Source organism: Carettochelys insculpta, chromosome 1, assembly GCF_033958435.1.
Source record: "Carettochelys insculpta isolate YL-2023 chromosome 1, ASM3395843v1, whole genome shotgun sequence".
Classification (NCBI taxonomy): Eukaryota; Metazoa; Chordata; order Testudines; family Carettochelyidae; genus Carettochelys; species Carettochelys insculpta.
In genome coordinates, this window is record NC_134137.1 from 287,808,120 (window position 1) to 287,832,139 (window position 24,020).

A 24,020-nucleotide genomic window follows, 5' to 3' on the forward strand; every position below is an offset into this window, starting at 1 on the left:
GAATCTGTAGTGGAACTGCTGTAGCTAAATCTTCAGAGCCCCTTAATACTACAAGTTAGAGCAGCTGTGACTGCCCTGCATCATAGAACTGTGGCACTGGTATTTGAGATTTTGACTGAAAATTATATTAATCTGAAATATATACAGGTTTGGAAATTCTTACTGGTTTATGATGTAAACTTCATAAAATCTGTTTAATAGCAAATTAATATTGTGAGGAAAATAAAATTTCATAATAGTTGTTGCGCTATATTGGTAACTGTACAAATAAAAAATAAAAATAGATTCCAGTTTGTGTTATAGCCTTTATGAATTAAGGACATCTCCATTGTAGCAGGAAATTGTAACACCCATCATCTGCCAAAAGGATATTTGAGAGCAGTGGATAGTATTTTGTCTAAAAGAAGTGGACTTATTAAATGCTGGAGGAGATCAGAATTTGATCAGTTCCAGAATATCCTTTTTGTGAAGTTGTCATAATTAAATTTCACAATACTCAGGGTCTTTAAAGGATAGTTTTTGATTGTTATAAATAATAGGGTCCTACAGTCCAGCTAAATGAATTTGGTTCCACTTATTCAGAGACCTAAGTGGGTCATTCACTTTTGTCTTTGATCAGAGTTCAAGTATTGGCAGTGACATTGAATTGGCATGACAGTTCACTGTTGTTTTGAACATCCAGAGACTTACATGGTAAACATTTATGTTGATTTGCAAGTTAGCCAGGAACTTTGAAACATGCGTACTTTGATAAGTGATATATTATATTCTTTCATCCTTTCCACCTTCTTAATTCTTTCTAGCTCTTTCAGAATTCACTGAGGCAGATGAGGCAATGGCAGAGCTAGCAATTGCTGATAATGTCTTCTTGTTCCTTACTGAATCTGTGGTGGGATCTGAAAATTTCTACCAGGAAGAATTTTACATCCGCAAAATCCATAACCTTGTCACAGACTTCCTTGCACTCATGCCAATGAAAGTAAGTTATTTGTATGTGGACAGGAAGTTGATGAGCATTTTGAACGTGTAACCCAAAGGTCAAGTGCAAGACCAAATAGCAATTTTTTGTAATCTGAAGATAGAAATTTTTTATAATCTATCCCTATGGTTTTAAAGTACTGGGATTCAGAAAACTGGGAATTAAGTATTTGATTTATGGAATTAATATAGTTTTTAGTTGAATTTCCAAACAGTGTTCTAAAACATAGAGAAATTTTAAAAGCCAACTGTTCAGGTGATAGTATTTACAATTTTTAGTAAATGCCTCCCCCCACCGTGTCCCATATAGACATAATGTCACAGCTGAAGTCATTTGTGAATGGGAAAAGATCAGTGACCCCCACCACACTCTGTCAATGCTTTTCAATTTTTTGCTAGGAAGAGATATGTTTTGGATATGTGTATGGGAGAGGTGCGATCCATCCTTGCGGCAGAATACTGTTCCTATGGAAATCACAACAGTTTGATTCAACAAGAGTTGAAACCCTTGTGCTGCAAAGATGAGAAGGATGTGTTTGTAGCAGTGTGAGCTGTTTCATTTAAGACCTTTTAGAAATGCACTGAAAGCAGGAACTCAGAGAAAGTGTAATGTGTTTTTAAGTAATAGTGAAAACTTTATTTTGTGTCCATTATGTCAAAGGTGTGCATCCAGTTGAGTTAACAAATGATGGCTGCACATTTTTTTTCATTTTAAATCTTTATGTGCATACCCTAAAGTTGTCTCTAGTAATTTTAGACTGGCATGAGAATGTCTGAGGGGAAAAAAAGGTCATTTCTTGACCTTTAAAATTCCTGTTGAGTGCACGTATGCCATATTGTAAACTGTTAAATTTAAATTCTCACTTATTTATTGTTCATAGTTTGTGTTAATTGGTCAACTGTTTTAAAGGTCTTTCTTAATTCACAGCAGGTACAACACTGGGAGTGTCAATGTAAGCATCCTGTGTACACAGTCTCATCTCTGTTCCTCAGCTCACATCTGCAAGGACTTTGTATAAACACTTAGGCTGTGTCTACACTGGAGAGTTCTGTTGACAGAAGGGACCTTTTGTTGACAGAATTCAGGGAGCCTCTATGCTCATAAAACCTTCTCTCAATGGAGGCTCGCCAGAACTCTGCTTTTGCCTCGACAGTTATCCCTCAAAAATTTGAGGCATAACATTCTCTTAACAGAGTTCTGTCAACACAAGTTTAGTCTAGACATTTCTGTCGACAGGGAGGACTTCTGGTTTACTAGGCATCCCTGTTTGCAGAGCTTCCAGTCAGTTGTTCTGTCGACAGGGGGCTGGGCAATCTGGCTGTCCTCTGTTGATGAGTGGATTGCTCTGTTGATCTGCTTTTGTGTGTAGATGCACTCTGTCGACAGAGTTTCTGTTGACACAACTCTGTTGACAGATGCTTCTGGTGTAGACATAGCATTAGAGAGGAGTAAAGTGCTTCAACAAGCTTTGGGCTTCTAAGGCTGTAAACAAAGGTCATTTGTCTGATGCAGATGTTTCCCTTCGGAGAGAGTCTCATTTTATGCAATCCATTGAATAGTTGCAATATAATAATGTCTTTTGGCTACAGCCCTGGGCTGGCTTAAAGCTATAGCTTAAAGGTGCAAAGGGATTCTAATTAGTAACAGAACACTGCTATGTATAGAGTACCAGAATAGATAAACAGCCACTATTCTGAAATCCTGTTTTTCTCAGTGGCCAGTAACAGTTACTTCTGAGTTAGACAGTTAAAGAATATTTGCATGTAAGAGAATCCCTTCCAGTCCCCGTTAACTTAGTTATTGATTTATGGAATATATATGCTTTATTACATTATAGAACTTTGAACATTCTCATTATCCATATAAGTGCTTCACCTGCTAAAATCTTTTCCTCAATGATATATTTTGGCAGAGAGTTCTGCAGGTTAATTATGTCTTAGGCCCAGTGTACTCATAACAGTGGTACTCCCTAGTGAGGTACTTTTGTTAGAAGCTTTTAAAAAAAAGCCTCATGTCAGTTTTCTTTTATTCAGTAATTTGTTAACGCTTTCGGAGAATTCTAATGGATTAGAGAAGCACAATTTGCCATTAGAGGAGATTTTTTTTCTCTCTCCCATCATACTGCAGTTATTCTCGAGTCTGTTCATATGTCTTCTGTAATGCTCTGTCTGTTTTCTCTCTCTATACTCCATGTACACGAATGTATTAATATAATTAAGTTTTTGAGAATGGGTTCAGAAGTTAACTTAATCATAGAATCATAGAACACTAGGACTGGAAGGGACCTCAAGTACTATCTAAACCATCTATCTAACCTGTTCTTAAATATCTCCAGCGATGGAGATTCCACAACCTCCTATCTAGATTTCCAGATGGAAAATGTTAGAGGATGTTGTTTTGGGGCCCGATCCAAATCAGACTTAGGTCCAATGAAAAACTCCTATTGATTTGGATCAGATTCTTGTTGCAGATGCTAAGTACATTGAGAGACAGGAAGTAAGATATTTCTGTTAGTTATTGGCTCCACAGATATTATTGGTGTTTTTTTAAATATTTGTCCACATGGATCCCCCTATTGGTGCACATGCTCTCCATGCCAAAAAGATGGAATTCTTTTGTATGGCGCTTTATGGAATCATGCTTGAACCTCAGACACCTGAACTACGTCCCCTTAATGGAGGGCGTAATGGGTGGAGCAAGTCCAACTAACTCTCGGTTCCTTCACCACTACCGAATCTTAGTGCAGTGGCTCTCGATCTTTCCAGACTATCGTACAACTTTCAGAAGTCTGATTTCTCTTGTGTATCTCCAAGTTGCACCTTCCTTAAAACAGAATTATAATAATACAAAGGTGTCGCAGCACACTAATACTGAAAAATTGCTTTCTCATTTTTACCATGTAATTGTAAAATAAATCAATTGGAATATACATTTTGTACTTCTGTTTGAGTGTATAATATATACAAGTAATTGAACATAGCAGGAAACTTCAGTTTGTACTCACTGTATTTGTGCTTTTTATAAAACTAAGCAAGTATCTAGGGCTGTGTCTACACTACAAAAATAACTTAAAAGTTGCTTACTTCGAAGTACAACTTCAAAGTAAGCAACTTCGAAGTAGAGCGTCTACATACACCCTACTTCAAAGTTAAACTTTGAAGTTGGGCACTGCTCCTTTCCTGGGAATGGAGTAAGAACTTTGAAGTTGGGCTCCCTACTTCAAAATTAACTTCAAAGTAAAGGAAGATGCATGTAGACTCTCTGCTGGGTACTTCGATGTAGTGCCTAATGTCAAAGTTAGTTTCAAGTGTAGACGCACCCTAGATGAGTTAATGTAAGGCCTCTCTGTACCCCTACTGGTATGCATACCGATGGTTCTGACCCCTGTCTTAGAGGATCAAAACTCCATAGCAGCTGTGAAGGGGAGGAATCCATATGGACATAACATTGTGATTATCATATTATTGGTCATTACTCATCTAATTTATATTGTAAACTGCTGAGAATTTCTTCCTACAATTGGACGATATGGTAATAATTTAAACAGAAAATTAAAGGAAAAACTCTGCAATTTGATAATGGAATTCAGTCTGTTATAATAGCATTTTTCTTAAGGACAGGCTAAGGAGTGTTAAAATCTGTTTTATTTGTTTTTATAAAACTATGCTGGTATTTGTAAACTTGAAGATAATTTTGGTTTGCTAAAAATAAACAAATATTCTCCACTTCATAAATTGTGTAGGTGAAACAGTTGAGAAACCGTGCAGATGAAGACGCTCGTATGATCCACATGAGTATGCAGATGGGTAATGAGCCACCTATTTCTCTTCGACGGGATCTGGAACATCTTATGCTTTTAGTAAGCCCTGCTTCTTAATTATGTTGCTATAAAAGGATTGCTTGGGGATGGGGAGGGGAGTTCCTATTGAAAACTTCTGATACTTTAGCAGCAAAACACATTATTAGAATAAAAAGACTTTGTGGTATACCTTACCTATTTTTCATAGAAAGTGCAAATGTTCAATTTTTTAATTGGGTGTAGACATTTGTATCAGCTGGTCATGTAACTGAATTAATTTGCTGACCTGACTTCCCCTTGCTAATAGATGTCAGTTTATTTTGGTCAACATATAAACATTGTACTGTTGCATTTAAAGTATGGTAAGAATCTCTGTTACCTGGCTAGTTGAGGAAGGGAACGGGAAGAGTGTGCTGGTTAATGGAATAGTCTGGTTAATTGAGAGTTATACTTATCAATGGAATACCAATTTTCAAAGTAATAGAATACAATAAAGTGAATCAAATATAAAATAGCATACAGATACTTACTAATATAGTAGAAGGACTGCACTGCATAGTGGTTTTCTTGAAGCATTTGAGTGTATGCAAATAAAGCGTTCTATACAATAGGTTATCTTATGATACTACATACCACTATGGGCAGCTCATGGCTCACACCTAGATCACTAAAAATACGCTTACCACTAGAACTATACTGAGTATAATTTAATATTTGGTGATTGAGAAGGCACTTAAGGATTTTGCAGTGCCTCAGGGTCGTCAATATCAACTGCAGTTACTGTAGCTGTTGAAGGTGTAAGAGATTGGACTGAATCTGTAATGACAATGACACCATGGAAACTGCTGTCAAAAATAAACTACCTGATACCAACTTGCTTGCTTGTCTTGTGCTTTTCTTGCATAAAAGTAGAGTATAGAATGGTTACTTTTTCAATTCAGTTTCTTATTTTAAAAGGAAATAAATTTGGTCTTATGTATTTATTTCAGTTAGTGAACATATTCAGATATTGTGTGTGGGTAATGTACATTTTGTAGTCATTATTTAGAAATAAATGTTAAAAATAAAACAATGTGGTAAAGCATATACATTCCTCCTTAAATACAGTGTGCATGTGACGTGTGAAGTGTTTTAATTGTAACCATTTTAAAGATAGAGACTTGTTAAAATCATTTTTATTTTTTCAATCTGCAAAACAATTAGTTTTATAAGCCACTGAAAAGAGGCTTAAAAAGAAAATACCTTCTTAACCAGCACTTGCTATAAGTCAGGTACAAAAGTATAAGATGAACTTGAAACAGAAATTATTCTGAAAGAAATATGAGCAAAGAACAGTTAAAAGCTGTTAAGCACAATATTGGCTCATTTATTTTAAGCTAATTGCAGCACAAATACCAAAATGCTAATTAAAAAGAAATACCAGTGTTTTGATATCAAGGATTTTATAGACAACAGCGGGAAAATACCATTGAACTATAAAAGTAAAATTATTAAAAAAAAATTGGAAATTATACGGGCTTTTAGCTATGGATTGTTCTTACATTGCTGCTTAAAAGCTACCATTTTTCAGGAAGGAAAGACCTAAAAATTCATGTGTTAATCATGAGATGATTTTTCTTCCTCTCTTTGCAGCTTGTGCTGAAGTAGTCCTCATGGTTAAAATCTTGGCCTTTTTATTTGCACTGATATTTATTCTCTTTAGAAACTTATTTTTTTGTTGATGTTCCCCTACAGATTGCTGAGTTGTACAGGAAGGATCCCTTTAATCTGGAACTTGCTCTTGAGTACTGGTGTCCTTCAGAACCTCTCCAAAGCTCCACTATTATGGGTTCTTACCTTGGAGTAGCCCATCAGAGACCACCTCAGCGCCAGGTTAGCAAAATTTAACTTTTTCCTTGATTGTTTTTGGTGGAAAATGTTTTTTTCCCCCAAGGCGGTGTGATGGCACTAAAAGCTGCAGACTGGAATCAGCAATAGCTCCTGGAATAGAGAGGAGTAAACATATTTTTTGAGGAACTGGTAAAACCACCTTCAGAAGGTCTTAAGAACCTGTTATACATCGCCAAGATATTAGTGTAGTGTTCTCACTGGCTATCTCTACACTATTGACAAAGCTCAGCACTTCTGCTGACAGCGTTCTGCCTCTCCACAATGAGGATTAATGCCTTTGTTGACAGTTCCTGTCAACAAAAAAACTGTGTAGATGCTCCGGAGGGCCCTCTGTTGACACACAGGGCTTCCGGTTGACTGGGTGGCCCGATTTGCTGAGCTTTTGGTTGGCTGTTCTTTCGAGATTGCAGCCAGGCAGTCTGGCCTCTCTCTGTCGATCTGCTTTTGCGTGTGGCCGTAATCTCTTCCAACAGAAACTTCTGCTGACAGATTGCTGTAGTTCAGACATAGCCACTGTGTGTTGTATCAGCACTACTGGCATGCTGTATAGGAAACCTTAGCGAATTTCTTTGACTGTAGACTGTTTTTTGGCGTGTTGGTGGGCATTAATGGGAAATAATCTAACGTCTTTCACAACTCTTGTTTATGCTTGACGTGAAGACTTCTACACAAGCCGCTAATTTTCTCAGTGAACATTACTAATAATACTTCACACTGATATCACATCTTCTGTCTGATTATTGCCAGGTGTTTTATTGATATTCCCAGAGGAAAAAGTCTGTTAAGGTCTCTTAAGGGTAGAAAACATAAGAATGTTGTAATTATCTAAAATCCAAGGATATAAGATTAGGATTCAAAGCAATTCAGATATGTTAAGGTAAGAAATGCACAGTTGAGGCAGCTAAACAACATGAGCTCTGACCTGTAGTAACAATTAACTAGCATGCAATTATGCAGAGTTCATTTTCTCAGAATAGATTTATTTTTAAAGGCATGTATTTTCTTGTTAATTTTTCACTTTAGGCATCATCACAGTAATGTTATGAAAGATAATTGTATTCCTATTGATTAACATGTGTTCCTTTGCAATATTGTGATTATTATGTGTAACCCTTTTCACTTAAAAATGTGGATATTTCCTGTTCAGTGAAACTGAACAAGCAGTTCCCAAGTATATTTGTTTTGGAGTTATGGTGGAAGTTTTGTGTTTTTTGTTTTTAGTTCAAACCAGAGTATGCTTTATGATTTTGCTGTCTGTTTTTACCCCCAAAATAAGTTTAGATTTCTTTTTAAACATATAAACTTTTTGTTCTAGGTTGTCTTGTCAAAGTTTGTTAGGCAAATGGGAGACCTACTTCCATCCACAATTTACATCCCATATTTGAAAATGCTGCGGGGATTGGCCAGTGGGCCCCAGTGTGCACATTATTGCTTCAGCTTGCTGAAGGTCAATGGCAGCAGTCATGGTAAGAAAGGCGTAGATGTAGGGTTCATCTCCCAAGTCTTTTCCTAGACAAGCATGCGTATCTAGATGAGATTGTTTGTAGTTTCTTACTTAGTTAGCTACTTTCAATCTTAAACCTTTAGAACAGTTTTCACTTTCAGTTGTTGTCTGCATAAAATGCTAGTTCATGTATGTTAATTAAATGTTTGAGTGCCCTGATTATAGGAGTTCCCAAATTCCTAATATGTTTAACAGACATCTATAAAATATTTTCAAGTCAGCAAGAGCTTCAGTATATCACTTTTGCTCAGGCCAGCATGTTGAAGAGTCACTTTGTAGCATAAAATAGGCTATCTATTTGCAAAGATCATTTCAAATGATGTCTGAAGTGTCTGAGCTTTGCTTTAGAGGCATCCTGAGAAAGTGCCATCATTTGTGACGCAGATAACATGAGAGACTAGTTTCTGTCTTACTGACATACTAGCTTGTTGGGGGGAAAATGTCAGACTAACATTGTCACTATTCATTCAGCATTAGAAAGGCTCTGAATCATAAACCCATATAAAAATTGTAGAACTGTAGGGTTGGAAGAGACCTTAGGATTTCATTGAGTCCAGTCCCCTGCTGCAAGCAGGACTGATCCCAACTAAATCATCCCTGCCAGGGCTATGCCAAGCCAGGACTTGATAGCATGATTAAAACAGCAAACCTGTTTTACACTTGATTGTCATAAGTAATGTCATAGCTCTTTAAAAAGACCATAAGAACACAAAGCTCACCAATACCAGGATTTTATCATAAAGTTTTCCTTCTTTGGAAGAAGGTTGAAATCACTAAAATTCTCACTTCAGTTCTGATGGGGAGGGTATATAGGGCTCAGCAAGAGGTTGGTGGGAGGAGTTTTCCATATCCCAACAGGCAGGGGTTTTTTTGTTTTTTTTTTAACCTCTCAGTGAGAATGTTTTGAATGTTTGGAAACCAGCTTGCATGTTGTGGGTATTAACATAAGTGGTAAATAATAATAAAATTGCAAAACCTCTCATACCTAGTGAGAAGATTTCTTATTACTTGTGCTTCCAACAAATACTGTGCTGAGTACAAGTTAGGACACTTTAATTATGCTTAATAGCACTTTGTAAAAGAGCAGAATTATTTTATAAGCAGTTTGAACATTTTTCTTTTCTAGCTGAGAACATTCAAGGAACAGGTGGCAGCCCTGTCTCCTGGGAACATTTCTTCCGTTCCTTGATGCTCTATCATGAGCACTTAAGGAAGGATTTGCCAAGTGCAGATAGCGTCCAATATCGTCATCTCCCTCTCCGAGGAATCACCCAGAAAGAACAGGATGGATTGATTGCCTTTTTACAGCTAACAACTACTATAGTGAAGTGGGTAGGTAACCTCTTTCACGTGTCTCTAATACATTTCTATAACTCTTGCAAGATGACAGTGGATGTCATCTTGCAGTGGAACTGACTTACAGATTTTAGTTTTTACGTAACTGAGAAGTGGTGACCTCTGCTGTCACATTTGCCCAAAATGGCAGGCTGGGCAGAGTCAGCCAAACATTGCGGTGATTTGATTTCTGGACTTCATAAGTACAGGTGATAGCGGGAATGACTCATTTGGACATGAACATGATAAACCAAGAAGGAGCAGAGTCTGTTATTGGTACTGCAATTATTGCTGATATTTAATTTGCATGACTTTCTTTCTTCTCTGTTGTGGAATTGTCTGGTTTTTTACCGCAGCTAAGACAAGTTTAAAAGAAGTCAGGTCAGAGCTGAGGAACTCGGAGTATTTACATTTAATATTTTGTGAGCAGGGGAAGCCACAAGATGTAAACTTAAACAAAAGTGAGAAAATTGTCAGGGGAAATTAACTTATCAGTAAAACTTACCTCTGGCTGGATTTAAGTGGTTTGCAGACCTGTTTCTGAAAAGGCACTTTGAGTTAGAGTATTGGGAACCCTAAGCAGTGGTTAAGAAAATAATGCTTAACTGCGGGCTGTACATAGGTAGTACAGGTTTAGTTCCATTGCTGAATTCTCACATAAAGGAGAGGGTAATTCTGTATTCAGTATTTTTAGACCTATCAAGCTATACTTGAACCTGTATGCCAGTTGAATAGCTTAGCAAAAAGTCTCATATACTTTAACTAGGCCTACCGAGCTTTTAGATCTTAACAGAGTTAATTTCAACTTAGTGAATATTAAAAATAGATAATACAGGCTTGGAATAGACATAGTGACAGAAACCTCATCTATTTTGGTGAGAAGGTTTGTTGCGGTATAAGCTCATGATTTCGCTAGAGACAGTTGTGTGAATGAGTTTGTGCTAGCATATATTTTGGAGTTACAGAAGAGACTTCTGCTGTGTTATTTTTGTGTTTCCATCATATATTTGCACAGTTTTTTAATACATGTTGACTGAAGGCGTGTGTGTGTGAGGGGGGGGAGAGAGAGAAAGAGAGGGAAATTATTTGGTAAAGTATTCAGTTATTTTTAAAAATAAGCTATTTAATCAAAAATGTTTTAATCAATTAAAAGTGATGCTCTGAGTTTGAGAAGTTTTTCATTCTTCCCATCTCTAAGGTGCTGGATCAGAAAATGACATTACCATTGCTTAGACTTTGAATCATTTCTGTTAGGATTTGCAAAACTTTCGCAGTGACAATGTTTACTCACCCCACCTTTTCATTTTGTGTATCATTTTGCAGAGTGAGAATGCTCGTTTAGCTCTCTGTGAGCACCCCCAGTGGACTCCAGTGATAGTCATTTTGGGACTCTTGCAATGTAGCATCCCTCCCATTTTGAAAGCAGAGTTATTAGAGACTCTTACTGCCTTTGGAAAATCTCCCGAGATTGCTGCTTCACTCTGGCAGTCACTGGAATATGCACAGGTATTTTAGGATATTGTATACTGTTTAGAACTATAGTACCTGAGTCCTTGCTGCATTGTAATTTATTTTAACACTTCATACTTAAATCTTAGTGGTAATATGATGTACTTCTTTTAAATTTTGTTTTAATCATTTTTTTCCATCGCTGTTTATCAAATTTATCAAATTCACCTCCTTTCTCACTCTAGAAAGAGCTGATGCATTGATAATAGTTTTGTGTTCCTGCTGCTCACAGAATTTTTTGCATATATACTAAGGGTGGTACAAAGATCTGCAAATTCTTAAGTAAAGCCCCTGTAAGAGATCACAGGATAGTCTTATCTCTCTGGAAAGTATAGGAGTGACAGAATTCTGGTGGAAGGAATTCTTTCAGTCTTCGGCTGAAATGAACAAGCAGCATGGTGCCGTTGGATGGTTGGGGTGTAAAAGTGAAAGTGGAATATTTGTACAGCTCTTGCAGATGTGCAGTACATTCTTCTGTTAGCGAATTAGGGTTTTTTTTTTTAAATTTAAAAAAAAAAGCTCTTGTTCTGTCTACAAGAAGCGATTGGTAGGGAATACAGGAAGCATTTTAGTACAATGTAATCATCAATTTCTGTTTGCGGTTACGTAGAAATATGTTGTTTCCCTTTCTGTTTTTAAGATACTGCAGACTGTCAGAGCTCCAGGTCAGAGGCAAGCAACTGGCATTGAGGTAAGGGTTCTTTTCCTATAGGAAGCCACTCTGATTTATATACAGAAGATGTATGCAAAAGAGAAAATCCAGAAGCCACGCCTGCCATTGAGTCTTGAAATAAAATACTCTTTCCTTTGCATTTGTTATTCCCATACCTGCTCATGACTCCCAGAAGTTTATCTTGCTTTGTAAATCTAATGGAGTTTTTAAAAATTGTTTGGTCACGTCTAGCAGCTTTCTACAATGTATGGAACAGACGTTCATGCCTTTTTTCTCCTCACCACTTGCTTGTTACATACCTTTTTTTGTAGGATTCTCTGATTGCTTGTTTCTTGTATTTCATTTTTTTTCTTCATTATCATTCAGCTTTGTTGTGTAAAATTTATTTTAATTCAACTAGAAAAGGGAGTCTTGTTAATTTTTGTTTAACAGGGTGTCTTTGTATATCAGACTATCAGATTTTTCCAGGTACAGTAAACCCTGGACTTTATGGACCCCAATTTAGCAAACAACAGAAATCCACCAGCCCCCGCCCGTTGTTCCCAAAGTCCGCTTAATCATGGCCTGTAAAATCCTGAATCCACTCCCGCCCCCACAAAATATATATGTGTGTATGTATGTACAGTGACTTACTGCTGCTGCAGCTGGAGGGGCTGTGGCTTCCACCTGCCTGAGCTGCCTCATGCTCCTCCTTCCAGGGGAGGGGTGCATATGTGAATGCTGGCCTGGCGGAGGTGTACTAGGTGGTTCCTTCAGGCCCTGATGGAGCCTCCAGTGGCAGCAGCGGCTTCTGCTGCCGCGGTGGGGGCCCCAGCTGCAGCAGCAGTTCTGGCTCCAGGACCAGTGAGTCACGGGCATTTCTGTGGGGGGAGGGGAGGGACTGGCAGAGGGATAGGATGGGCAGTAAACCCTCCAATTTAACAGACTTTCGGGTTTAACAGATGCCCCCCCCATTAGTCTGTTAAATTGAGGGTTTACTGTATTCTGTCTTGTTTTCAGACACTTTACTCCTGCTACCCCCACTTAAACAAAACACATGTAAGGGTTACTCTCTACTCAGACAGACAATGAATGTCATGATAATAGGGCAGTAGTTATGCTATAGTTAAGTTTAAACTAGTTTACTGTTTAACAGGTGGTTTAAAAACAAATCCGCATTATCCCGCTACATTGGCACACATGCACTGATGAATCTGCCCTGGTATAGCCATCTGATGTTAGATACACTATACAGTAAACCCCTGATATACGTGATTTTGACTCGCGCTTAACTTGCTGGTGGAAGTGCAGCTCCTCTGCCAGCTCCCCACTCCAGCCCCGGTTCCCCTAGCTGGGGGAAGCCAGGGAGAAGCCACTCTGCCACTTCTGTCTGCCCACCTGGCTTCCCGAGCTGGGGGGACAGACAGCTGCAGTGGCACAGCTTATCCCTGGCTTGCCCCAGCTGGGAGAGTAGGGGGACAGACACCTGTACCACCGTGATTTCTCCCTGGCTCCCCCAGTGCACCAGCACAGTTCAGTTTTCTGCCTTCTGCCAGCAGAGGGGAGCCGGGAGCCAGGCTGCCACCTGGTTCCCAGCTCCCCCCGACTTCTGCAAAATTTGAGTTATGCGAGGTTGCCCAGGAAAGCAACCCTTGCCAAACAGTTGAGTTTAATTAGAGTAAGAACTGTCACCGCCTTATGCTAATTGGATTTCAAATAATGAAGTGTCAAAGTAGGTAAATTCTTTCATTAAAGATATTGGGCCCAGTTCTAATTTCCCTCTGCACTCCAATTCCCGCTTAGTCAATGAGAATTAATTTGTCATGTCAGCCTTCAATCACCATTCCCTTCCCTTTTTTTGACTGTGTTTCAGCCATGTAATTGAATGCATTCTGATTTTAATTACAGATCTGCAGAGGTGAAATCTTGTTGCTATTGTCTCTTTATTGAGGGATATTTCTTAAAGTTATGTCTTTGATGGTGGGTGTTTTTGTTTTGTTTTCTCCTCAACTTTTGGGAAGGTTGAACTGAATGAGGTTGAATCTCGGTGTGAGGAATACCCTTTAACCCGCTCCTTCTGTCGGCTCATCAGCACACTGGTGGAAAGTTCATTCCCTTCTAACTTGGGAGCAGGACTGCGGCCACCAGGCTTTGACCCCTATCTGCAATTCCTCAGAGACACTGTGTTTCTCCGATTTCGCACCCGAGCTTACCGGAGAGCTGCTGAAAAGGTAATATTTAGCTGTGGAGGTGAATCTTTGGGATATATCAGCTGGCATCTGAGTTTCTTATTGTTAAACTGAACTGATGCTGCAAAAGCACTTTAGTTCCTGGCCTTGGAGGAGCTGTGATGTGCAGGTTTGATTCAGCTGTTCTACCCTGAGCAGTAATTCCAGGGGTTCTTTAAGCCAAAGTTGTAGCCACATGGCATCCTTCAATCTTGAGAAACAGATTGTGAGAGATTTACAGTATATATTTTCATTGTTCAAGACACACTTGGGTGTCTTAAGGGGGGGCTAGAAGCACTGAGATTGTTGATACAAACTCATTAAATGAACAAGGTGGTAGCCTTTCAACCACCATCAAGGAGAAACAGAAGTTTGCCACTTGTGTATATGTGCACCTCCACATTCAAAATATGGAGCACAGAATGTAGACTGGAAAGAACATTTTTAAACACTACTGTTTGCATAGTTAAAGGCAGGCTAAAATTAGTAAAACAATAGAGGTATGAATTATATTGGATTTCCATATTCCTCTGGCATGATGAGAACTCTGTGTCTGATGACAAAGAATCTCCAGCCTCGTGAGAAATATATGCAGCTATCTATCTGCAATTGTTACATTATGATATTTTATAAAGTTCTTGGTTACTGTAGTTTTGCCTGTTTGGCTACTTGCTGAACCTAACTAGCTTTCATAGGCCTGAGTAATTAGAACCTTCATCCACCAGTAGCATTCTTTCATCATGGCCATTTCACAAGAATATTTAACCAAATCGTGTTAATGTAGTATATTAACTTCTTGAAGCATAGAATCTGAATTTCCCTTTATGTTTCTTTTTAAACGAAAATCTGTTTACGTTAAATGTTTAGTGACCCATGCAGGGCAAACAGACAATTTTACTTTGTATTAATGCTTTTATATATTTCTTTTATACATTTATACTTGTTTGCATTTGGTTTTGAATATTACATAAAATACACTATTGTTAAGTCTGCTGACCTTTTTTTTTAATTTTTTTGTTAGTTCAAAAAAAGTGTATTGGTAATATTTCAAATTCTCTAACTTATCATTTCATAGTGTTAGGAAATTGTTCGGTTTAAAAGCAGACGTGTTTCTCCTGCAGTCTTGCCCAATCTATTGCTCAACTACTTCACTTTCCCTTCTAGCTACATTGTTCCATCATCCTGATCTTGTATTACAGTATTAGTAATATACTGTGTGTGTTTTTTTTATTTGTGTGTGTGTGTTTTTTTTTGTAATTGTCCACAGTGGGAGGTAGCTGAGGTCGTTCTGGAGGTTTTTTATAAGCTGCTGAGAGACTATGAACCTCAACTTGAAGACTTTGTGGACCAATATGTGGAGTTACAAGGTTAATTTCATTTACTTACTGTCAAACAAGATTATTTCATTCTGCTTCTGCACCTCTAAGTTGGGATCTTAAAACGTTTAACAAGGAAGCTGGTTCAGTGTTTATATAAGAAGTATCCAAGGAACTCCAATATGCTCCTGATTCAGTAGGCTACATTTTTTTCCTGAATCGATACCCCAGCATGGGATAAGCCAGGCTACACTGTGCTTCTGAAGGTGCTGTCTTTAGGGCAAGATATAAAACTGTCATCCTGCTATTTGTGGACATCAAAGATCCCAGACAACAGTCAGAAGATAAGGAATATACTGGCCAAAATCGACGTAGGAAGTTACATGTTGTTGGCCAGAGTTTGTCCTGCGGTTTCATTTAGATATTGCAGTGTGAATGCACTGTATTGTTAAACAGCTGCTGCCTTCACTTCGGATGGTGGGTGAATTGATTTTATTTTGCATATGTGTAATTCTGGCCGTGTCTACACTAGCCCCAAACTTCGAAATGGCCACACAAATGGCCATTTCGAAGTTTACTAATGAAGCGCTGAAATGCATATTCAGCGCTTCATTAGCATGTGGGCACCTGTGGCACTTTGAAATTGATACGCCTCGCCGCCGCATGGCTCGTGCCAACGGGGCTCCTTTTCGATAGGACCCTGCCTGCTTCAAAGTCCCCTTATTCCCATGAGCTGAGTACGCCTGGTGAAAGCTAAACTTCTGGTTTTAGATTTCAAAGGCTGTGGGAGTCACCACCACTACTCCTCCCTAGCATCTGTGAGCTGCTGTCTGCTTAAGTTCTTTTTATCTGGAGAGTGCTCCAAGAGATTTTGCTGTGATACCTCACACTGCATTGAGGTGTTGCTTGCTTGCAGTAGCTGTTGTTGAGAGGTATTCTGGTACGGAATAATGGAGTAAGAGGATGTCTCTGGCAAACAGAAATATTAGTAATTTCCATTTTTTTTTAAAGGAGAAGAAATAATAGCGCATAAACCTCCGGGATTCAGTCTGATGTATCATTTATTGAATGAGTCACCAATGTTGGAACTGTCCCTTAGTCTGCTGGAAGAAGGGGTTAAACAGCTTGATACATATGCCCCCTTTCCTGGTATGTGCTGCAGCTTATTTTTAAGATGTTAGTGAGAAGGTTACATACAGTGATTTGACACTGATATTTCTATATATCTTATCTATTGCTTTTGTTTCTCCAATATGTAAAGTTAAGTTTTGAGGGCAAAAATAGAAAACAAAAATGCAATTTTTCTGTCAGAATATTTTGATAAATGAATTGTTCAAATGTTTACTTTATATAGAGGCACCAGGAATTCTGGCTTGCTTTATAACTGTTGTATGTTTGCTTTTTTGCTTATGTACTGTAGGTAAGACACATTTGGAGAAAGCAGTGCAATATTGCCTTGCACTTCTTAATCTGACCCTCCAGAAAGAGAACCTCTTTATGGACCTTTTGCGTGAGAGCCACCTTTCCCTGATTGTCACGCCTCTGGAACAGCTGCTCCAAGGAATCAACCCCCGCACTAAAAAGGCAGACAATGTGGTGAACATTGCCAGGTGGGCACAGATTACAAATTAGGACAGGCACTTTGGCTGTGTTGGCAAGTGAAGAGAGACCATTGTGGCGGTGATAATTGTCCTGTGTGGGTCCAACTGATCCTTTTGTGTGCTCAGAGCCTTACTGAACAGTGACTTCTGCACAGCCTGAAGGGCCCACCTGAATACATCTGATTGCAAGAGTGGGGCCTATGTTTGTATTTTCCATTCTGAGGAATTCTTCTCGGTTTCAGATACGTGAAATTCAGAACTTTGAAATTCATTACTCACCTGTGCATAACCTTCATTTCTCCAGCCTGGACTTTTTTAGATAGCCATAGACTGGGCCAGTGAAAATTCATTTGACCCAATCTGCCCCTCTGAAGCACTGCTCATTAATTATTCCCATTAAAGGGACACTCTCAACTTAATTTTCATAGAGCAATGCAGTTTCAAGTATCACATTTACATTGAGTCCCTCTGCCATTTGTGGTTTACAATGATATTTTACTATAGGGAAGGCAATGCAAACAACTGAAAAACTGACCACAAAGGAGAAATAGTGACACCATTACACACACAGCCCTTGAAAAACAAAGCTTTTGTGTATTGTTTCTCTATTTTTTGTTATTATAATCTCAGATGTTACATATAACATTAGTAACTATACAGTTTTCAGGTAAAGATATTCAAAGCATGGATCTTTATCCATCTGAAGGTGTTTCCAAATGCCTTTTTTCATTTATGTTGACCTTTTAAGGTGGCTATTGGGTAGAGGAAACAGCAGAAAAAAGGCTGGGAGTGATCTCTCTCCTGGTCAGTTTTTATTACTGGTGGTGAGAGAGAGTTTCACTGCCAGGTACTTCCAGTAGGAGAAAATCTCAATAATTTAAAAAAGTTTACTAGATTTTATTTTCAGTTGTTTCAGTAAACAAATATTCTTTTTTTTCTACTGGGTGTTATTCTTTTTGAACTCTGAAGTGACCAATAATTTAATTACATTATTCTTGCAATTTTTAAAGGTATCTTTATCATGGCAACAGCAACCCTGAACTAGCTTTTGAAAGTGCCAAAATCCTCTGTTGTATTTCTTGTAACTCCAACATTCAGATAAAGCTAGTAGGAGATTTCACACATGATCAGGTAATCACCATTCTGTTTGAATTTGGGGAGAAGGTAGTGATGGAAAAACAGTATCTTTACTACTTAAAAACCCAGAGTAGATCATATTTGGTAAGGCTCCATAGTGCCTTGTCTCTACAAAAGAAAAGATTATTTTGTCTCAGCACTGTAACGATTGGCTACCTGTGCATGGCACTAGTTTTTAATGAAGCATTTTCCATGATAAGAGGACTATTTTGGGTGACATGCTAACCCCTTTCTTTGGCTACACTGTGGATTAAGAGAGTTTTTTTTGCTACATGACCTATGATTACAACACTTAAAGCCCCAAAAATTCTAACTGGCTTGATCACATTTTTATCAATGAAATTTACACTTGTGCATGAAACTGTAACATTTCATTTTTAAAAAAATCATCTTGTACTTAAATCACTATTTTGTCATCACACTTCTCTCTGTTTTTTTTCCTTCCCAACATTCCGTTTCTTAATCCAGAGTATAAGCCAAAAGTTGATGGCTGGGTTTGTAGAGTGTTTGGACAATGAAGATGCAGAGGAATTAATTAATCCAGAAGATGGTATGTGATTGGTCACATTTTATTTACATGATTAGCTTTTGTATAGATTCAAACTGCTGAAAGTGAGCTAAGGAAATACATGCGAGTACGGTTTGCAAATTACTGAGCAAGCAAACCCTGAGACCGGTATGGTTTTGGCAAATCAGTTGCACAGAGTGCTTCACAGTTGGATAAGGAGTATTCTTTACTTACTATATATTAAAGATGGTCAGAACAACCTATTCAAAATTGAGCTAATTCTTAAGAGAACATACAGTAAACCCTTGATATAATGGACTAAGGGGGGAAGGAGTGTTCGTTAATGCCAAAAGTCCGTTATATCTTAATGGTGATACTGTGTGGTGATGCACTGACCTTCCCAGCCCATCAGTCTCTTCTGTTCTCTGCTCCATTTCTTCTCTTCCCCCAGCCTGTCCCACCTCTTCCCCTCACACCTCCATCTCCATCTCCCAGTTACCCGGAGAGGAGCTGAATGCCAGCATGGCTCCTTCCACCTCTTGCAGCTCTCAGCGCTGCACCTCCTCCAGCTCCTGGCTCTGAGCCGCTCGTGCGAAGGTAGAGCGTGGCCGCCCCCAGCCTGCCAGCAGGCAGCAGCCTCCGACTCCATGGCTGTTGCTCAGTACCATTGCAGGCAGCAGTGACTGGGTGCTGACATGCTCCACACACATGGTGCTGAGGGAGGAGAGCTCCAGCTACCCCCTTCTGTGGAGGCCTCTCTGGCTCTAGCTGCTGCAGTGGCCCCTCCAGCTTTGGCAGCCCCAGCCATTCCAGTAGATCTTCCAGCCCCGGTGGCAGCTCTGGTGAGTTTCCAGCATTTATTTTGGTTGGGGGAGAGAGATGGGCTGGCAGACGGTGTCTGTTATTTCCGAAGTCTGTTGTATCGGGATCCATTAAATCAAGGGTTTACTGTATTACAAATTGCTCTGAACAAATTATCTGGGATTATATTCGAGAATTATTTGAAATGAATTCCTGGAAATTTCTAGGGTGATCTGAATTTTACCTGTATCTTTCGTTTGTTTGGTTTGTATATGGTGGCTGGGGTGGCCATGCAGTACTTACATTACCTTCACTTCAGTTTTCATCTGACCTTTTTTCACTTTCTTATAAGAACTGGAATCGGAAAAGAGGCAGTCTCAGATCCATCATGAAACAAAAATCCACATCCTGAATCTTCTCATCACCTCTCTTGAGTGCAGTCCACCCAACCTGGCCCTGTATTTTTTGGGGTATGAACTGAAGAAGCCTGTCAGCACCACAAATCTTCAAGACCCAGGTATGTGGATGTAAAAGGGATCTGTTGTTCATGTAGTCTTTGTACCAGTGTTGAGACAATGTATTGGAAAGCTCATTGGGAGAAATCCTGATCCCTCATTTATGGCATCACAGGCAATAGCCTTAACCTTCCAGAACTGGATTTAAAAAGTATATTGATACTCAAATTAAAAGTGTAAGCTACTACAGGACACATTCTTTTACACAGTAAGGAGAATCTGTGAATATACAAATGCTAATCTGTTTTGAACCAGTTATGTCACTTAAGAGTTGGCCTTTATTTCTTCAAGGTAATCTGTGAAAGAAGAAAGTGAATTTTTCTTTGTAAGATGTATAAAGGTGGCCTGTAAAGTTGTTTGTTCACGGGTGGATTTTCTTTTGTCTTTAAAAAAACCCCCCCTTTACAAGTATTAGGAACGGCAAGTGCCTAGTGTTCCCTGAACTTGCTGGAAAATTGCAGGGGAGAGGGTTAGTCTGAATTTATAGCTTTCTCAGCCCTTAATTGAAAGGGTTGTGAGATATATTATTAGTCATTTTCTTTCACGGAATGTTTTCAATTAATAGGTGTTAATGAAAACTACTAAAAACCGTTTTGGAGCTATTTGCAATAGGATAATACCTATCACATTGAAAAGTAAGATCTACACCTGTAGTTTTCAACCAGCGTGCAGTGGCAAACCAATGTGCTGTGAGACCTGTCTAAGTGTGCTGTGGAAATTTCATCAATTTCCCCTCCTCCCAGCTCTTTGCAAGGGGTGGGAGGGAGAGAGTTGGTGAAAATTTATGGCACACTTAGATGAGACCGCACCAGCTGAGGGCTCAAGCAGCAAGTCCCAGCTAGTGAGGGGTCATCAATTTTTCTCCCACAGCCCCTTTGCCAAACCTCTTTGAGGGGAAATGAACCAATCCTGCACCAGTTGGGAAGGCAGTCTTACTGCTTGAGTCTCCAGCTGGCATGTTGTCCTCGATGCACCTCCCTCTCCCCACCCTGTTGCTCTGCAAAACGCTGAGGGGAGGAGAAATTGACCAGCCTGGCTGGGGGCTCAAGCAGTAAGTCTTCCTGATTGCCAGCTGGCATGGGGTTGGTCAGTTTCCCAGCTCAGAGGCTTTGCAAAGTGGCTTTGGGAGGGAAATTGATGATGTGCCAGCTGGGACGCTGGCAGCCTTGCTGCTTGAGCTCCCAATTGGCGAAGTGTCATCAATTCCCCCTCCCTCCTGCCATGGCTCTGCAAAGAGTCGGGAGGGAAAACTGGCCAACTTGGGTTGGCAAACAAATGGCCAGCAAAGGGGCTGGCAGGGAGATGAACCTGCTCTCTGGAGCTACTTCCTCCCTCACAAGTAATCAAGTAACCACTGAAATTTTCTGCTGTTACTCGTATCGTGGCAGGCCTTCATGCAAAGGAAAAAGCGGGTGTGCCATGGAATTGGTCGTGCTGTTGAAATGTGAGCTAACAATAACTAGACCTGTACTTTTGTATGGCACTAATTTCTGGGCACTGAAGACGACACGGGAGCAAATCTTGAATTACAGTGAAAATGAAAATGTCAAGCTAGATGACTGGCACTTTAAGGATGGCTTATTTATGGAATGAATGCATGGGGAGAAGTGTTGCAGTACCTTCAATAGAAAGCTGAAGGAATTCAGGTTTAAGTGGTTTGGGTGTGTGAAAAGAAGAGCACAAGTATTTATAGGAAGCAGTGTTTTTCCCTCCACTTCTAAGTTTAAGAGAAGCATTCAAAGACCCAAAACTAGATAGATAGCATACAAAAGTATTTGATTAGCTTTGAAGTTTACAAGGAACTTCTTGAAGACAGACTGGAATAAGGAAAGATTTGAAGAGTCAATCCCATATTGATGGCACAAAGCCTAGAAGAAACTAATATAAGGTCCTGTTTTAAATATTCTGAGGAAAACCAGGCACCCTCCCAATCACTTTGTAGTTGTTTGATGTTGCATACAATTCTAGCAAATTTCAATTGTCTATATCCTACCTGGAAGAGTAAGATCGATAGGACCTCAATTTATAATATGAAAATAACAAAAAATTCCAGCTGGCTTTATGCATCAAAAATACCCACTAAAGGAAACAAGTCTTTTTCTCCCCACTTACAGGGTACTTTTTTACTTACTGAAAGTGGCTTGGCAGTTTCAAAATACAGTAGACTCTCCTTAGTAGCAACTTTTTGGTGTCCTTTTTGTTTTGTAGCTCCTAGCTGGGTGTTGCTGTTACTGTGATTGTTGACAATATAAAGAAGGGAGAATATTCTCAGGGAAAATGTTGCTGTTAAGCAGTGGTGGCTCTTACAAAGTGTTGCTGCAAAAAAGTACCTACTGTATAATAGAATACCAGTGACCTGTTACATGAACTCCTTTTTCTTAGCCACAGGTTGCCTTAACAGGAAATGTAGAGGCACTTAATTTAGCAGAGTAAACCCTTGAAATGCACGATTTTGTGCTGTGGTTAACTCACATTAACATGAATTAAGCCCAGCTCAAAATCCCACTCTCCCTGACCCTCCGTGGCCCCAGTACAACACCCCCCCTCCAGCCCCACTCACCACCCGTGACCGGCTCCAGCTCACCCCCAACCCCTGGCTCCTGTTCAAACCCCTGTGGCCCAGCTCACCACACTGTGCGTGGCTCTAGCTCAACCCTCCCGCTTGCCCCGGTTCAGTCACCCCCCCTCCCCCGACCTCCCACATGCAGCTCCAGCTCAACTCCACAACCACCTCACCCCAGGCTTATCCCCCCTGCCCCCTTCCCATGGCCCCAATCCACCGCCAGGCTTAACCCCGCCCCAACCAGGACTTACCTTTCAAAAGGATCTCCAGGTGCTCCCCTGCTTCCCTGGCTGCAGAACATGCGTGCCACCTAGGAAAAAGCCGACTTTTGACTTAGGCGAAATTCAGGTTACATGAGGGTGCGTGGGAACGGAACCCTCACATAACTTGGGGGACTGCTGTAACCTTGAAAGTCTTCATTCTCGGCTAGGGGCAAAGTATTTTTATGTCATGATGATTTTAAGTAGCTCTTCAATTTATTATGTGGGGGGGGGCTGGGGAGTTTATGATGACCCTTTATTTACAAATTTGACTTGCTAATACTCATTTAGTATTGAAAACAAGTATGTAAATTTCAGTCCAGCTGAACATTTATATTTCTAGTTTAATGATTAAAATAAATTGTATTGAATGTGACTAATATCAGAAACAATTTTGCATGTATATTCTTCTGATGAACAGTGTTCAGCAGTTAAAACAAGCATTTCACATTGGGATGCTCTCATGACTTATATTGGCATGTGAAATCCTTGCAGGAATTAATTTTATATCTCACTACAGACTTATTTTTCCAACACTCTTCATAGTTTTACAAGTTGGTTGATCATCACACCATAGATGAGCAACTATGGGCATGTCTACACTACCACCTTCCCTCAAAGGGAGCATGGTAATTAGGGTGTTGGGAGTTTACTAATGAAGCGCTGCGGTGCATAGGCAGCACTTCATTAAGGAAATTCCCCCCCGCCCCCACAGCAACTTCGAAGTTTTAAACTTCTAAGTACTGGCTTGTGTGTAGCCGCGGCTCACCTGCCGGTAGAAGTGCTGGGACAACCTCAAAGTCCCCTTACTCCTCAAAATTTGCAGAACTTCGAAGTACCGGTGGGTGAGCCACGGCTGGACGCAAGCCCGTACTTCGAAGTTTAAAATTTCGAAGTTGATGTGAGGGGGAATTTGCTTAATGAAGTGCTGCCTATGCACCACAGCGCTTCATTAGTAAACTTCCAACACCTTAACTACCAACCTTCCTTCGAAGGAAGGTGGTCGTGTGGACAAGGTCTGTGAGTAGTTATGATTCCTCTCTATCCAACTCTTCAACCAGGTTCTGAATTCTTACATGAAAGAACTTGTTCAGTTCATCTTTTGAAGGAGATAGTGATTAAAAAAGAGTTGAAAAGGAAGTGTTCCATTTTTACACTGAATCATTTTTGTTGGTTATATTGCAGATTTAACCATGTAAATGTCATAGGATCATTAGTGGAAGTCAAGAGTATTAATCTTCGTCTTTTCAATGGAGTATTGAGCTGTAATTTGAAAGCTGGGTAGAGAGAGCAGGGATCCCGAATTGTTATAAAATTTATCATAAATATTAAAATCTACTTGAACTCATTGTTCTTCAATAGAACCGAAGGAAAAAAGTGTCCTAAGTAAACTGTTCACCAATGCAAAAAAACGTCAAACAAT

At 39.6% G+C, this 24,020-nt stretch overlaps 1 protein-coding gene across 1 annotated transcript in view; it reads left to right on the forward strand.

The window, feature by feature from the left end:
* NUP205 (nucleoporin 205) overlaps positions 1 to 24,020 on the forward strand; it is a 73,949-nt gene that overhangs the window by 20,224 nt on the left and 29,705 nt on the right. Inside the window, exons 8-21 of the mRNA XM_075011241.1 lie at positions 804 to 979; positions 4,722 to 4,838; positions 6,513 to 6,650; positions 7,984 to 8,134; positions 9,299 to 9,504; positions 10,831 to 11,013; positions 11,657 to 11,707; positions 13,690 to 13,899; positions 15,164 to 15,263; positions 16,224 to 16,361; positions 16,633 to 16,822; positions 17,824 to 17,944; positions 18,419 to 18,500; positions 19,612 to 19,776. Of these exons, the coding sequence (XP_074867342.1) occupies positions 804 to 979; positions 4,722 to 4,838; positions 6,513 to 6,650; positions 7,984 to 8,134; positions 9,299 to 9,504; positions 10,831 to 11,013; positions 11,657 to 11,707; positions 13,690 to 13,899; positions 15,164 to 15,263; positions 16,224 to 16,361; positions 16,633 to 16,822; positions 17,824 to 17,944; positions 18,419 to 18,500; positions 19,612 to 19,776 (2,028 nt within the window). The remainder of the gene's footprint in view (positions 1 to 803; positions 980 to 4,721; positions 4,839 to 6,512; positions 6,651 to 7,983; positions 8,135 to 9,298; positions 9,505 to 10,830; positions 11,014 to 11,656; positions 11,708 to 13,689; positions 13,900 to 15,163; positions 15,264 to 16,223; positions 16,362 to 16,632; positions 16,823 to 17,823; positions 17,945 to 18,418; positions 18,501 to 19,611; positions 19,777 to 24,020) is intronic.